Here is a 14,859-nt window from a genome sequence, read left to right as displayed (position 1 = left end):
CTGTGTCCAGCTTTGGAGCCCTCAACACAGGAAGGACATGGACCTGTTGGAATGGGTCCAGCGGAGGGCCACGAAGATGATCAGAAGGATGGAGCACCTCCCCTATGAAGACAGGCTGAGAGAGCTGGGGTTGTTCAGCCTGGAGAAGAGAAGGCTCCAGGGAGACCTCATAGCAGCCTTCCAATATCTGAAGGGAGCCTACAGGAGAGCCAGAGAGGGACTCTTTGTCAGGAAGTGTAGTGACAGGACAAGGGGTAATGGTTTTAAAGTGGAAGAGGGGAGATTTAGATTAGATATTAGGACGAAATTCTTTACTGTGGGCTTTGAAAAACCTGCTCTAGTGGAGGTGTCCCTGCCCATGGCAGGGGGGTTAGAACTCGATGATCTTTAAGGTCCCTTCCAACTCTAACCATTCTATGATTCTATTCTATGATTATTCTCTATGAAGATGATATTAAGACAAGAAAATTCAGTGCTTACACATTGAAAACTGAGCAAGTTGTGAAGAACTATGAGTTTTACTCCCATGCAACCCCTTTTCATGCTCTAGAGTTGCCACATACCCATCTTTGCGAGTTTGAGAACAGCCAATAAAATCCCCAATGAGGGTTACTGTACAGGTACATGGGCTCACATGAACACCATTAACACAAAGGCTAGAAAAATAAAAAAATCTGTGCAAATATGTTGTAAGTTGTACAAAGACTGTACAAAGTTTGTAGTCATCTTGGCTCCGTAACAGAAGTAAGCCTCTGTTTTATTATTCTTCCCCTTCAAAACAGCAAAGTCATACCTCATGGATGCTTATGAAGTTTTGTTGGGATGGACGCCACTACCCCCAAATTAATATCTGCCTCCATGTTGAGGTCCACTCAGCTGGTACAAAAAGTTCCCAGCTCTGAAACATATTTGTTTTATAGTATACAGAGAGGGAAGCAGCTATGCACTAACAGGGACAATCCAACATTGTAAATAAAAGATAGACAGACAAGAAAAAAAAAAGAAGAGGCAAGATAGGAGAGAGTATTTATTCGAATTTGCCTTTCTATGCTAGTGCCTTAAAGCAGGCTACCCAGAAAGAGTTATCCTTTCTTCAGTCATGTGCTGCTTCTGATGTTTGGACATGGAGATAGATCTTTTTGGCCTTTGGAGCGCTTTGCCTGCAAGAATAACAAGACATGAGCAGCAAACCAGGAATGAAGGTGTTCAGTGAGCATCTAACTTCAAGTTCTTCGCTTGCCCTGCCTCTTCACCAGAGAAGATGAGCAGCTAATCCTCAGATCCTCTAGATTTGCTCTGGCTCGTCAGTAGATACCGGTGCTTCACTCACCGCATGAACGGCTGCTATCAAGAATGTCCTTTTCTGTTCCACAAGATCAGTTAGTTTGTTTAAGCACAAATAACATTTATAATGGTGTTGCAGCAGGTTTGAGAGACCAATGTGGCTATTCACAGGCCAGTAAAGGCCTATGCTGGTTGTTTTCAGATGCCTAGGTAGACAGGTGGTAAAAAGAATATTTCTCCAGCTATAGTCTGGGAATTAACTAGCAACTTCTTGGAAGCGTAGGAGGCAGCTGAATAACCCCTGGGCTTCTCCAAGGAGCTCTGGGCAAGGATTTTACGCAATTTCAAGTGAAAGCTGCTAAGAGGTCATCACCCTGACTCACCCGTGAAAGTTCTCAACATCTTCAACAGTCTCAGGCAAAACTCTTCCTTTAGTTTCAGGTAGAAGTAACACCAGTCCACCCGCAATCAAACCAAGAACAGCTTCAAATTGAACAGATGCACAAAACGCTTGTTAGCATATACGAATTTTCAGCAGATACACCACTTTCTATTGCCTGGCACAGAAGGACTCACAAAAGGCATTTGATTTTGTTCTTCATACAAGATGTGCACATTGGAGCACAAGTCTTATGAAGAGAGGCTGAGGGAGCTGGGGTTGTTCAGTCTGGGGAAGAGGAGACTGAGGGGAGACCTTATCGCTCTCTACAACTACCTGAAAGGAGGCTGTAGAGAGGCGGGGGTCGGTCTCTTCTCCCAAGTTACAGATGATAGGACAAGAGGCAATGGCCTCAAGTTGCGCCAGGGGAAGTTCAGGTTAGATATTAGGAAATATTTCTTTACTGAAAGGGTTGTCAGGCATTGGAATGGGCTGCCCAGGGAGGTGGTTGAGGCACCATCCCTGGAGGTATTCAAGAGAGGAGTTGACATAGTGCTTGGGAATATGGATTAGTGTTGGGTGGTGTGGTGGTGTGTGTGTGGGTTGCGTGTGTGGTGGTTTTGTTTTTGGTTTTTTGTGTTGTTTTTTTTTTTTTTTTTTTTTTTTTTCATTGGTTGGACTAGATGATCTTAAAAGGTCCCTTCCAACCTCTGTGATTCTGTGATTCTGTGATTAAGGCTCTATATGCAAAACCTGCATGCCACCTTTGGAGGATGTGGCAGCCACGTGGAGACAGCAATGAGCCAATTTCAGTTGTGAGTTATGCGCTGAGCTACAGCATCTCAGGCTGCACAGACAACTGTAAAGAGGAAAAAACCCTCTCCCTTTCTAAGTCTGAGCATATGCCAGGAAACATTTGATTTTTCTGCTATTTACGTAACAAGATTTAGAAAATACAAACACAATGTGTTATCTCCTACACAATGTGATTAACTACTCCATTGATAATTTCTTTTACCCACTTTGTACACGTTTGGTGTCTCTATTTTAACTCTACCAAGTACCCTCCTAAACAAGATGTCTGTTAAGAACTACATATCGCCATTCAATAAATTTTTCTATAAATAGTGTGCTGATCAAAAGATTCAGAAAAGTTTTGCAGTCCATGACCCGAGAGTTCAGGTCACTAGTCTGCAAACACTCATCTTGCATTTATTTACCAAACTCTTTCCAAATAGCTGGAAAACAGCCATTTAACAGACTGTCAGAAAAGCTGAAGTGTAACAGCCACGCTTGAACTTGATTAAACAGGCAATTATGTAAAATTCTAGGTTTTGGCTGCTGGACTGAGACAATATGCCCCACAGAGGAGCAGTAATTGATCAGATTTGAATTCCTCAAAATATTACTCTCGTCAAAACACTAGAACATTTTTCATCTCTTTGCCATCTGTCAAACCTGTATTCACCTTTAGCTTCCTTTAAAATGCAGGGAACAATAATAAGGGCAAAGGAGACATGAATACATAAATAAGCTCCAAGTTGTTATAAACTGAAGACTATGGCTTTTGTAGACAGGAAGGGGCTTCTGCTGAATTTGAGGCAACTCAAATTGAGCCTCAGCTGTTTTTTCTCCTACTTTGAAACCTGGGCCCTGCTGCAGCAGCCCAGGAGCAGCCAGCAAGGAGGTAAGGTGGCACTTACTGAAGACTATCAGCGGCAGATCGTGCCAGACTTCCACCAGTCTGTAGACAATGAATGGGACGATGACTCCACCAACATCGCACAAGGAGGAGCAGACCATCACCCCGAGGTTCCTGGTTCAACAGGAAAGGGATCCCATTAGCATCACAGTACTGCAGACGGAAGAGCATGGACCACAGTTCTGACCCTTGCACAGGGCATGCCACTCAGCAGACCACAGAATGCCAAAGTAGTTTGCAAAGCCCTAGTTTTCCACTGGTGGGCACATCTAGGTGTTATTTAGACCTAAGTATTACAAGAATAAAAAGCTTAGCAAATAAGAACAGGAGGGTATATCTGTATTTTCACAGGTGTAACCGAATTCCCAAGGTTAAAGATAGAAGGGAATCAGGCCCAAAGTGTCCGAGGGGAGTCTCTGGATACAGTAAAAAGGTAAAACTATTAGCTTCAGTACGTCTTAGGTGACCTAGCGCAAAGGGTGGCAAACGATCCTTCTGTTTGCTAGACCCCATTAACAAAATTCAAAACTCCATGGTGTTCATTACAGACAGAGAAATAAGATTTATAGAGTCTTATAATTTCACATGTTGTGTAGCTTCATATAATCAGTGTGTCCCCAATGAAGAAAGGAGGAATAAGACTCATCTGGTCAGTGCAGGCATCTTCTCTGCAGGCAGTGGCCTACAGTCACAGGGTAGAAAGAAGAAATTTTGAAGAATTGACTCCCAAGCTTTAGATTTCTGCAGCGCACATATCTGCTTCTGAGCTATTCACCCTGCAGCCCACTTAAAAATAGGGAAAAAATCCTTTCCTCAGGTGAAGGGCTTGAGTTAACAGACATTCTGCACAGCAGACCCCACTCTGGACAGATCCATTTAAATGTTATTTTGATTCAAACAAGATACAAATCCAAGCACTATGTGGGACTTCAGAACCCTCATCCACTCTGGTTGTCTCCACTTTCCCCTTTATTTCTGTCACATGAGTTTTCATCTGCCTTAAAGCACATTTGTTGTCTTTGTGAATCTACTTTTTAAAGAATTTTACTTATGCTCCACCTACTTTACATTCAGCAGTACCTGTTTAGTTCTGAAGCATGCAAGGATAACTCAGCATAAAACATAACATACACATTGGCCTCCACTATTTGTTTCCAGGCCAAATGCCATTGGGGAGGAGGATGCACCTACCTGATGTACGTTGGATACAGTTCAGTGTTAACAAAGCAAACCATTTCAAAAGCCATTGTGATTCCCATTCTTCCAATGCAAGCAGCAATCACTTTTAGCCAATGCATGTCTGCAAAGAAAACGCATTCGACACATTTAAGATCATCCCAACGATTTAGGAGGAGACAGTTAACACACCAGTGTTATTTTAGGAGGTATCTCTGATCCCGTATCATTTGATGTTTTTAAAGAGCCTAGATTCACCTGTGTGAACGAGGGAATGGGAACAGCCAGCACCACCTGAGCTGTGGCATGAGGACCCTCCCAAAACACCACAGAGGACCCAAGTTCTTTGAGATTTATTATTAGCAGTGCTACAAATCAACCTCATTTCTCTTCTAGCACTACTAGAAGTCAGGGAGGCAGCACCTGATGGTGGGTGTGGGTTTGGGGACTTGGGGGCTGGACCTTAGGAAAAGGGAGGGAGAGGTGGGTGCTGTTCCCAGGGGGAAAACACTGGGGTCAAGCCAGAACATGGCCTCACACAGGTGACTCACCCTCTGGGATCAGGGCTGTGACAAGGCAGGCAGCCCCAGCCACCAGGTTTGACACTGCCCAGGGGTAGCGCCGCCCGATGCGGTCAATGGTGACGATGATGATGAAGGCAGCTGGGAACTCAACAAGCGCAGAATAGAGGAAATCCAGATACATGTTCCCAGCGGCTACTCCCATGTGCATGATGAGCCCCTGGTAGAGGACAGAGCTTGTGAACCTAGGCAGAGAAGAGCATCCCGGCTTCGTTAGTCAGTTGGAGTACTGAGGTCTGCGTCCTGCTGGAGCCTTTGTAGCCTGCTCTCCAACATTATCTTCTTACCAGTTGTACATCAAAATGAATGTGTTTTTTCTCATCTGTGGTGTCCTGACAAGGTCAATGAGTGAAGGACTCTGCTTTCCAACATCTTCCTCTTCAAATTTAATATCCTGCGGAAAAGCCAGTACAAAGTACAGTAAGTTTCTGGTGGGAGGAACTGATGGAAGGAACTATCATGACGCTTGCTTACATGCATAAGCAAACCCTGAGCTCACCTCAAAATGGGAAGGCATCTTTTTCCGATTTTTTTTAGCCATATCACTGACAATTTTCATAGCTTTGTCATTTTTGCCTTGAGAGATCAACCACCTGGGAGACTCTGGGAGGCACCTACAATGCAAGTGGATGCTATTATGTACCAAAACATAAAGCTCAGATATTGCTTCCAAATATGGAGACTGTGGAGAGAGGGCTTTGGTTGAATAGAGGCAGATGGGATTTTTCTTTGGGGTTTTTTTTGTGTGTACTCAGGAAAAGTAGTATATCCTGCTGCTGAAATGGGAAGAGAAGCAGTTGTGGAAGTGGCTTTAGTCAGAGGTGAGTTTCCTAAAGATAAATCAGGGAAGGGCTTTGGTGAGAGTAATGCCATCATTTTATTCAGCCTGTTCACCACCAACTGGCTCCACTTAGGCAGTCATTTTTCAGTTGTGCCATCAAAGGTTAAGAAATAGTAAGCAAGCTAGAACTGGCTTACCAATTCACAAGTATGGAAAAAGGGAGACAACAAATCTCTTTCACTATTCCTAACCTCTCAAACCATCCAGAAAATTTGTCAAATCAAAGCACTCAAACTGAAAAATATCAATGAAAAAGAGAAGAGAGAATCCAAAATAAAGGTGAACCCATGTGCCTTCTTCTATTTGGACCACAAAAAGCTGTGACTTTCTTTCCAAAAAAAAAAAAAAAAGCATGTAAACAACCTGTTACAGTTATGTTAGCATCCTACAATCTCTTAATAACCATCTTTGCACTGCAGCATCCACTAAATTATGTCAAGGCATTTATTTTCCTTTATGAAATGCTTAATGAAGATAATTATGATATTAAACAACTCTCCCCCGGTGTTTTTCAAAGTGGTCTTTCTTTCAAACAGAAGTCAGGTGCGGTGCACTGGCTGAGATGTAATGAAGTCTCAGCTGCTGAGGGGTCCTATTTCCCTCTCCTTTTTGCTGTGTGCCTCCTCTTTGTGCTAAGGGGCATACACAGCCGAAAAGCAGTGCTAGATCTCCCTCTGTATCAAGCCCTAGGAGGCAGAAGCAGCTGTTTTTTGGGTCATGGCCAGAGGTACAAAGAAAGCCCGTTTACCAGTAGTAGAGGAGAAAGAAGAAGCTCGGCAGGGTGACGGTGAGCTGCAGCCACCGCCAGTGAGGGATGGCGTAAGCAATGGCATCAAAGACCAGGAGCCCAACGGAGAAGGCCGTCTGGTAGAGGATGCCCACCGTCCTCCGGTACTTCGGACCGACAACTTCTGTCACTGCAAGCATGCACAGAGAGAGGTGAATGACAGCTCAGCCATGACTGCTCAGCACAATGGTAACTTGCTCTGTGGGGACGCTGGAAGACCAATTCTGTGTTAACAACCTGAAGAAACCATCTTGGTAATCCTGGGCTTCCTGGCATAAAGCCCCCAGACAAAAATCCCCTGGTGCTCACAGAGGAAGGTTTGCTTTTCTGTCACCCAAACTATTAGGAGAGGAGAAGACACCGCTCCTGCTCTTACACTGCCCTAAGGCATCCAGTAGCGTCCTCTGTCATGGAAATCTCCAAGTAAATCAAACATTCCTCAAAGTGCACAGACGGATTTTGTTGTAAAATCTCATGCCAACCTACATAATGTCTCCAATGCAATAATGAAACATCATATTTTGGTTTTGAAGTGCAGCCTTTCAGCCTGCATCTGGCTCAATGTATATAAGAAGTGCTGTTACCACAGGATGGCACACAGCTTCCTGCTCAGGATGGCTTCACAGTTCATCTGCACATCACAGGATAGATCCACAGGTTAACTCTTGTCAATACAGAGCTAAAAGTAACTATTCCAGCAGGTGCAGGCACAAGCACACTCAAAATTTTGCATCTGGTTGTGCGATTGCAAGAAAGCAAACTGATGAGAAAGAGTATAGAAAGCCAGTATTTAGCAACCAAAGGAAGTGCTGTGTTTTGGAGTCATGGATTAGCTAATACTGCTTGGCAAAACGATGCACACAGACAAAGACATCTCCCCAGGCTCAGCAGGACTGAGCCAAAAGCAGCTGAAGGGTAGAGAAGTATCCCAGGAGAGCACAACAGCAAGGTTGCTCTGTCCTTGTACCCTTCCCTGGGCATTCAGTGTTGGCCACCCTTAGGGAGAAGATACAAGTTTAAAGGGGCTTTGGGGCTGGTTCTGGGTGATTTTTCTCTCATGAGAGAGTTTGAAGGAGAATCCAGAAATAACAAAGTGTAACTGAGGGAAAATATCAGGATAGGACAAGTCATTTTCCTGATAGGGATTTTATGCTCTAAAATGACATGAAGTTCCCCAGCAGAGGTGATGAAGTTTTCATTTGTGCATGGAAAAGATTTAAGAGGCCAAGCAGGCATCTAGAATACGCACAGGAAGGAACAATCATGTCTTGGCAGAAGATGGCCTGGACTGTGGGCTAGATGTTTTTATTTTATTTATATCAGACATCTGGATAACTGCATTAGAAAGATGTCCCCACTAAAAGACTTAATAGAAGTTTAGGATGTTGACATTTACATTTTTTTCCACTATCACCGTGAACTGGACCACTCAGAGCTATTTGGTAGAGGCACCTGACATCCTAATCCAGATAAGGCTCTATTGGGCAGCATTTAAAATGTTTTATTTGCTGCTCTGGTGGCTGCTTGGTGTTCGGTATTTTTGGCAAGAGCCTGAACTCCACACCAGAGAAGTCAGGGAAGTCCCAGGTTGCTCTGCCATGCACCAGAAGGTGGCCCTGAGCTGGCCCCAACCCTGCTGCCCCATAACCGGGCTTCACCACCAGACCCGATGGGTGCAAAGCTCTGGGAGAGGCATCAGCCCAGCTCCTCACACAGCTCTGCAATCCCCCGGGTTGGCCACCACTCAGACAAGTGCACAGATACCCAAACAGCTTGTCTTTTCCTCAGCAAGTACATGCTGTTCTTCAGTTATTTTTAGGCTGTAAAGCCTCTGTTTGCCCTTTAGTGCTTTGTGTCATAAAAATGCCTCCAACGTTCCCCACCCTCTGCCTGCTTCTTTAATGGCCTCCTCTGTCATCACCCCATCTGCGACTGGGCTGGAGCGGCTGCAGTCTGCCCCAGGGCTGTCACCTTCCCCAGGCAGTACCCCAGGGGAGGGAGAGGAGCCCCGGGGGCCCAGATCCGCAAAGGCGAGCTGCACCATAGGGGAAAGCCTATCTTGAGGTAACAGCCCCAATATACCACCACTTGCTTGGGCTTTGAAGGCTACTGCTGCTTCTCTCTAATGACGGTACTTGAAAAAGTCCTGAAAAGTCAAAGAGCGAGAAAATTCCTTGATAAAACACTATGAGAGGCATTTTTTAAATAGCTTTTGTTCTACGGTTTTGGGGTTTTGTTGTGGGTTGGGTTCCCCCCCCCTCCCCTTCATCTTCTGCAGCCAGTCTTGCTCCTGGGAAAAGGTGTGAACTCACCCAGGATGTAGCCTGCCGTCCAGCAGCCCTTGCTGACCAGCCCTTGCAAGAACCGGAGGATGACTATCCACAGGTAGGTGGGCACGAAGACCAGAAGGATTCCACAGATAGCATTTGCAAGAATTGTACTTAAGAGGCAAAATTTACGACCAAACCTGGATTGGAAGATAACATGTGTAAAGCAAAACAGTAGTCATGAAAACACAGGTGTTTTAAACTAGTAAGAGGTTTGTGCACCTTTAAAAAGAGAAAATCCAGATTTGCTCCACAAGGGATAGATACAAAGTGACTTTTATTCTTAGCACAGTACTCGCTTATCTGCCTTTCTATTCCCTGAAAAATTACTGTGCCAGTTGCTCTGCAATACCACAAAGGCTTTCAGGAAAAAGAAGTTTCCCAAGTTAAAGAACAATAGTCCCGTATTTACATATACTTGGATTGTGACTGTTATGCCTGAATTTCAGAACAGACAGCTTCGTGATCTTTTCCTTTTTTTTTTTTTTAATGGGGGTGAAAAATAAGTATGGATTAATATTATGATTCTGATATGTCTGCATGCACCAGATTCATAACTGATTTATATACCACAACCTTTATCTCCAAAAATCTAGTATGTATGGATCTTGTTGCAAGTAGGCTGCATTTCACATCTGGAGCAACCCGGAGCCTGCTGTACGAACAGTCCTAGGCAGGAGGGCAACAAGGCGGGGAAAAGGGCCTTCAAATACTGGCATTTGTTTCTTTTTAACCCCAGCTGCCTGGGCTAGGGCAGCGTCTCTGCTGGCTCTGAACAGGGAGCTAAAGATGCCAAGACACAGGGGTTTCTGCTTTTTTGCAGTGACTGCTGCTGTACCTATCTGGCAATCTCTGCGTCTGCTATTTCAAAGCTTCTCCAAAGGAAGTAAGATGGTTCCAAGCTGCAGCCGCACAGAGCGTGACAGGTAAGTGGGGGCTCCAAACCAGCATTTCCCAGCTTCAGTTAATACCCCAGGGCTTCAGTGTGGCACGGCAAGGAGTTTGGGGTGTACAGTCCCAAAATAGTCCTCGTGGGCTCTGCAGGATTTGCCCAGCAGAAGATTTGTGCAAACCAGCAGGTATGACCTGCTGAGACAGAATACTTGCTCCTCGTGCCATGACTGAAAATCCAGGTCGTTGACTTTGAGAAGAGCAGAGACATGAGCAGTTGCACAACCTTCCTCCGCCTTTATCTAAGCTTAGCTGCCGAACACCGATAAGGGGGGGTCAGAGGGTTTTACTGTCAGCTCACACGTACCTGTCTGCTATGTAGCCAATGTTTATGGAGCCAATAAAAAACCCGGCATTCACAGAAGACTGAAAGAGGTCCAGCTTCCAGGAGTCCTCACACACCAGGTTAAACTAAAGGAGCAACCACAGTTAGAAGCAAGAGAGTGAAAAGAGAAGCTGGGCTCACATCCAACAAGTTTCCTTCACTTCAGTTAAAGATTTAAATTTGTTTCTGGGTCAATTACCATTTTATCAGCACCCATAAACTTCACTGACTTAATTAAGTGACCAACGTTAAAAACAGGATCAAGCCCTTGAGCAGTTTTCTGGTATTTCCCATTCATGTCTCCTCTCTCGCTACTGGAAAGAACATAACCAAGTTATTACCTGTCAAGATCAGGACCCTAATTTGTGTTAGGCCTTGTTGATCAAATCAGCATGGACCTGTTGATCACCCTTGGCTTTTCAAACAGCTTTTTTTTGTGGCTGATGGTGAACATTTCTGAGGAATTCTGATTGCCTCATACCTTTGCATGCCACAGTAGTCCCTGAAGACCCCTCAGGACTAAGGGTGGTGCCTTCACTAAACATACCCTAGATGCTTGCAGAAGCCTGACTCGTCCCACTTCCCATGGAGCACTGACTTCCTGAAAGAGGGTGGGAGGAGGTATCTGCATCTGCCCCCGAGGCCACAGCATTTTCTCTCTGTTCTGGCCTTTTGCTCAACTAAATTGTCCTACAGCCTAACGTGTATGGAGACCAGGTATTTTGTATCCGAGGCCAAGCTTTATACCATACATGTACTCACATATCTTAGGTATCTTATTTAAATAGATATACATAAGAGCTACTGGAGAATAAGCTACTTCAAAAAGCTTTCCTAACATGACTGAGAATCCCTTCCCACCCAACTGGTAGCTGGGTTTATTTAAAACTATACATCTTTAATCAACATAAAACCAGAATACTCCTCCTGATACTCTGTGGGGCTTCCCATGAGGATATTCTTCCATGTGTAAATTTTTTCCTTTGAGCAAAATAACATGCTTTACTCTGAGCTATTCCTTCCCTTGCTTAGCTGCCAGAGCAAGGGACAACATAACACAGCCCAAGAACCTTCACGGAAACAGTCACGTCCAGAAGCAAAACACACTGCCAAAATGCACACAGAGGCGCGTGACATTCCTGGTTATCCTGTGAAGGAAACCGCCCGCGGGCCTGGCCTGGCGCCCCCTTCAGAAGAAAGGGAAGACGACGGATGTGGGAGCGTGACTGCACAAATCCACACAGACTGCAAGTTTTCAGCTTCCCACAGTCTCAAGAGATCATGGTGGGGGCATCTGGAGCACAGCATCTGCTCAAGCCTTTTGCAGCGAGATGTGCTGGCTGTGCGGCTGCTTTGTAGAAGTCCTGGGTCACCCTCCATTTGAGGTGTCTCACTTCCTCACTTCAATATCACACAGTCCATCCTTTGCTGAAAGAAGTACAATTACAAATCCACCACCTAAAAATCTACCTCCAGTCTCTTAGAACATCTCTAAAACTTTGGTGGAACTTCCTATGACAAAATCAAATTCGTCATCCCAGATACCAATTTCTTTTTAAAGTTAAAGTACCTAAATCCCTAAAGTACCTTCAGTAGCTTAAATAGCATTTTCAGTTTACTCACAAATCTTCTAAGAACACAGACCAGCTGTCAGATTTTCTGCAATTTATTCCTGAATTAAGCTGTTTAATTGTAGGTGATTACCTCTCCCCCCCCCCAGTCATTCCACCACATTTGAAACAAACTACAAAGGATTTTTTTTTTTTTTTTTTTTTTTAATGAAGAAAGAGACAAAATGAAGACCTTCACATGTGGGCACGGGTCCCAGGAAGATGGGGAGGTCTGTGCTCAGGGCTCAGCGGGTTTTGTTTGCAGTGCTGCGAGGTGCTGCTCCCCCCGAGGCACTGTTTACACGCCTCCACCAATCCCACCTCTCATGCAATGGGAGTTGCATCCAGAACTGGACTTTATCTACCTGGGGATTTATTTGCCGAAATATGGTTTGCTCCCCGGCTGGAGATATAAGCCTCCCGAGCAGCCAAGGCAGCGCTTCACAGCAAGGACAGCTTGCAGCAAGAGGATCCCCTCGCCCAGGTAAGCGGGCATCGTTTTAACACAGCCCAGGCCCTCTCCCACGTCCCTCAGCTGGTCTGTAACTGAGGGGGCAAGGGAAGGGGGGTATTTGTTTTTACCTCCGTCACGAGAGAGGTCCCTGGGTAGTCGTAGACCCAGCCGTCCTGGCAGGGACCAAGGGGGACAGCACTCCAGTTGCCCACGAGGCTGCCAAGGGGATCAGTGCAGCTGATGCCCGTGGCATTCCAGTCCACCTGGTACCTCCTGCAGCGGCTGCTGAAACTGGCCCCGTGGCCATCCCACTCAGGAACCGTGTGATTCAGCTGCTCCTCCAGGCTCCAGCCACATCGCTGGCTCAGCTCAGCCACCCCGGGGCTGAAGCAGCGATGCTCAGGGATAAACCCAAAGAAGACAACACCCACGTACACCGGGGTGAAGGCAGCAGAAAGCAAACACAGGACAAAGAAGGTTTGCTTCTGGAACCTGTCAAATTCTCCAACGTTCTCCAAAATGTCATCTAGGGTTGGCATCTTGGCATCAAAACCACCCCAAAAACCTCATCTAGGTCTTCTCTGCAGCACTGATATATTTAGTTGGCAGCAAAGCTATTTAAGTAACAAAGACATTTGACCAAAAGTCAAGACTAACTCCATAAATTATTAAACTACATGTTGCAAGCTTTATTTTTTAGGTTTCATTTGAAACCAGACCTTAATTCACCCAGGGAGAACTTGCATTTAACCCCTAATCAGAACACACACGTTCCTTTTCTCCAGAAAAGCCGCTAATAGCCACAGCACTTTGGGGTGGTTTTTATTAGCCAAACCAGCTCCTCAAAGAAGAGGCATTTTAAGGAGCCAGTGTAGATGGAAAATTCCACCAACATGCAAGCGAATTAAAAGTTTAGTGTAGCAGTTGCTGGGCACCACATGTGAACAAGGCTTATCGACCAGCTTCTATAAAGAATAGTGCGAACAGGTAAGTACACTGTGAAATGTAATTGTCTCTACGTGGAGCCATGTAATGGTAAAGAAACAGCTTTCCCGCAAACTCCAGTATTGTGTATGTCTCATCCCTGCAGCCACCCTCACTCTCCACACTTCTCCATTTCCAAGGAAAACCTCTCCCACCTACATCAGGGAATTTGCTATTTTCACCTGACCATATTTTTGCAATGATACAAAAAGATAGCACTCAGTAAGGAATTACACACTGGGAATGGTGTGTAATAGTGTGTTTTGGAAGCCAATACATAAAATAGTTGTTCTGGCCATAAGTATTTCTTACTGCAGAAAACCTACAAGACTTTACGCAGAATTCACTGTTGGGCACCCTCAAAAAAATCCAGTGATATCAGGCTCCAATGATACTTCATGCCATCTATGGATAGACACTTGCTACTCCAACACCTTTTGCTGACAACAGCTGCTTCCATCAGAAAGAAAAGCATAAGCAAAGGTCACATTTTGAAGACAGAGAAAAGTGAAAAATGGTCTGGAAAGCAACTTGCACAGTTTAGGCAACCAGGAGAAAAAAAAATAAAGACCTCCTTTCAACACATTCCAAAAAATAAACCAGCTTAAGCCATTTTGGCCTGGGAACAGAAACAGAAACAGTTCTTCACCTGGTCTCACTGCCCATCAGCCACCAGAACAACAGTGGCCTAACCAGCTCTGACTGCTGCTTTGTAGAGCATCACTCCAAGATCATTCCCTGCATCACACAGACATACCCCCTCCTCTCCTACCTCCAACTCAGGCAGGAACAGCTGAAGCAAGGTAGCAAGAACTCCTCTCCTGCAGCCCCTTACCAGCTGTGTTTCCCCAAGCCCAGCACAGCACCACCCCACACCAGACTTTTGCCCTCCTGGCTGCAGGGGCTCCACATGGAGCTGGGGAGGGGGATGGGGACACACAAATGCACAGCAGCCACCACGCTCACAGCCTGTCCCCGCAGCCTCCCTCAGCAGGAGGCTGCGTGCAGCTGAGGTCAAGGAAACTGAAATCAAAGCCTGCCTGGCAAGTGGGTGAAGTTTTTAAAAACTGGCTGTATCTTAAAAAACACACCTAAAAAACCCTCACATTGCTTCATTCCTAGCAACTTTGTTTAACCAGTTGGTAATGGTGTGTGAAAGTTCTACCTGATATAAAAAGGTTAGATCCAGACTAGGCCTTTTTTCCTGGCTTCCCACCACCCTCTCTGCAGTCCAGGCAGGGGTTGGGCGGCACTGTGCCATGCGTATGGGTGTCTCAGAGGCTCACTTCCCGGCGAGTCGTGCTGTTGACTCGCAGGCTTTCTTCTCCTGGCCCAGCCATTTGTACATGCACCATCTGGTGCCCGCTGTTCTCCTAACAGTCCCCTCCCTATGGCTGAGCAGGGTATCCCTACTGGAAAAACAGTCAGGTGAAGCAAGTCACACATCCAGCTCTGAAC

At 45.5% G+C, this 14,859-nt stretch overlaps 1 protein-coding gene across 1 annotated transcript; it reads right to left on the bottom strand.

Annotated features, from left to right (window-relative positions):
* Positions 1-1,093: 1,093 nt before the first annotated feature.
* Positions 1,094-12,956, bottom strand: LOC141475317 (solute carrier family 22 member 2-like). Its single transcript, XM_074163631.1, has 11 exons — positions 12,546-12,956; positions 10,336-10,439; positions 9,063-9,217; positions 6,712-6,880; positions 5,622-5,736; positions 5,410-5,516; positions 5,093-5,307; positions 4,557-4,665; positions 3,367-3,479; positions 1,668-1,767; positions 1,094-1,160 (listed from the first exon to the last, which is right to left on the bottom strand). The coding sequence occupies exons 1-11, from the start codon at positions 12,954-12,956 to the stop codon at positions 1,094-1,096; spliced, it is 1,665 nt and encodes a 554-aa protein (XP_074019732.1).
* Positions 12,957-14,859: the final 1,903 nt, after the last annotated feature.

Source organism: Numenius arquata, chromosome 2 (genome assembly GCF_964106895.1).
Source record: "Numenius arquata chromosome 2, bNumArq3.hap1.1, whole genome shotgun sequence".
NCBI lineage: Eukaryota > Metazoa > Chordata > Aves > Charadriiformes > Scolopacidae > Numenius > Numenius arquata.
This window is presented reverse-complemented; position numbering and strand designations above follow the sequence as displayed.

What these genes read in the sequence shown, in the direction of transcription:
- LOC141475317 (XM_074163631.1), bottom strand. Translation starts at nt 12,956, where the DNA reads ATGCCAACCCTAGATGACATTTTGGAGAACGTTGGAGAATTTGACAGG. An exon ending in GACGGCAGGCTACATCCTGG is followed by an intron (nt 6,881 to 9,062) that starts GTGAGTTCACAC and finishes GCATGCTTGCAG; the next exon opens with TGACAGAAGTTGTCGGTCCG. An exon ending in AGATGCCTTCCCATTTTGAG is followed by an intron (nt 5,517 to 5,621) that starts GTGAGCTCAGGG and finishes GCTTTTCCGCAG; the next exon opens with GATATTAAATTTGAAGAGGA.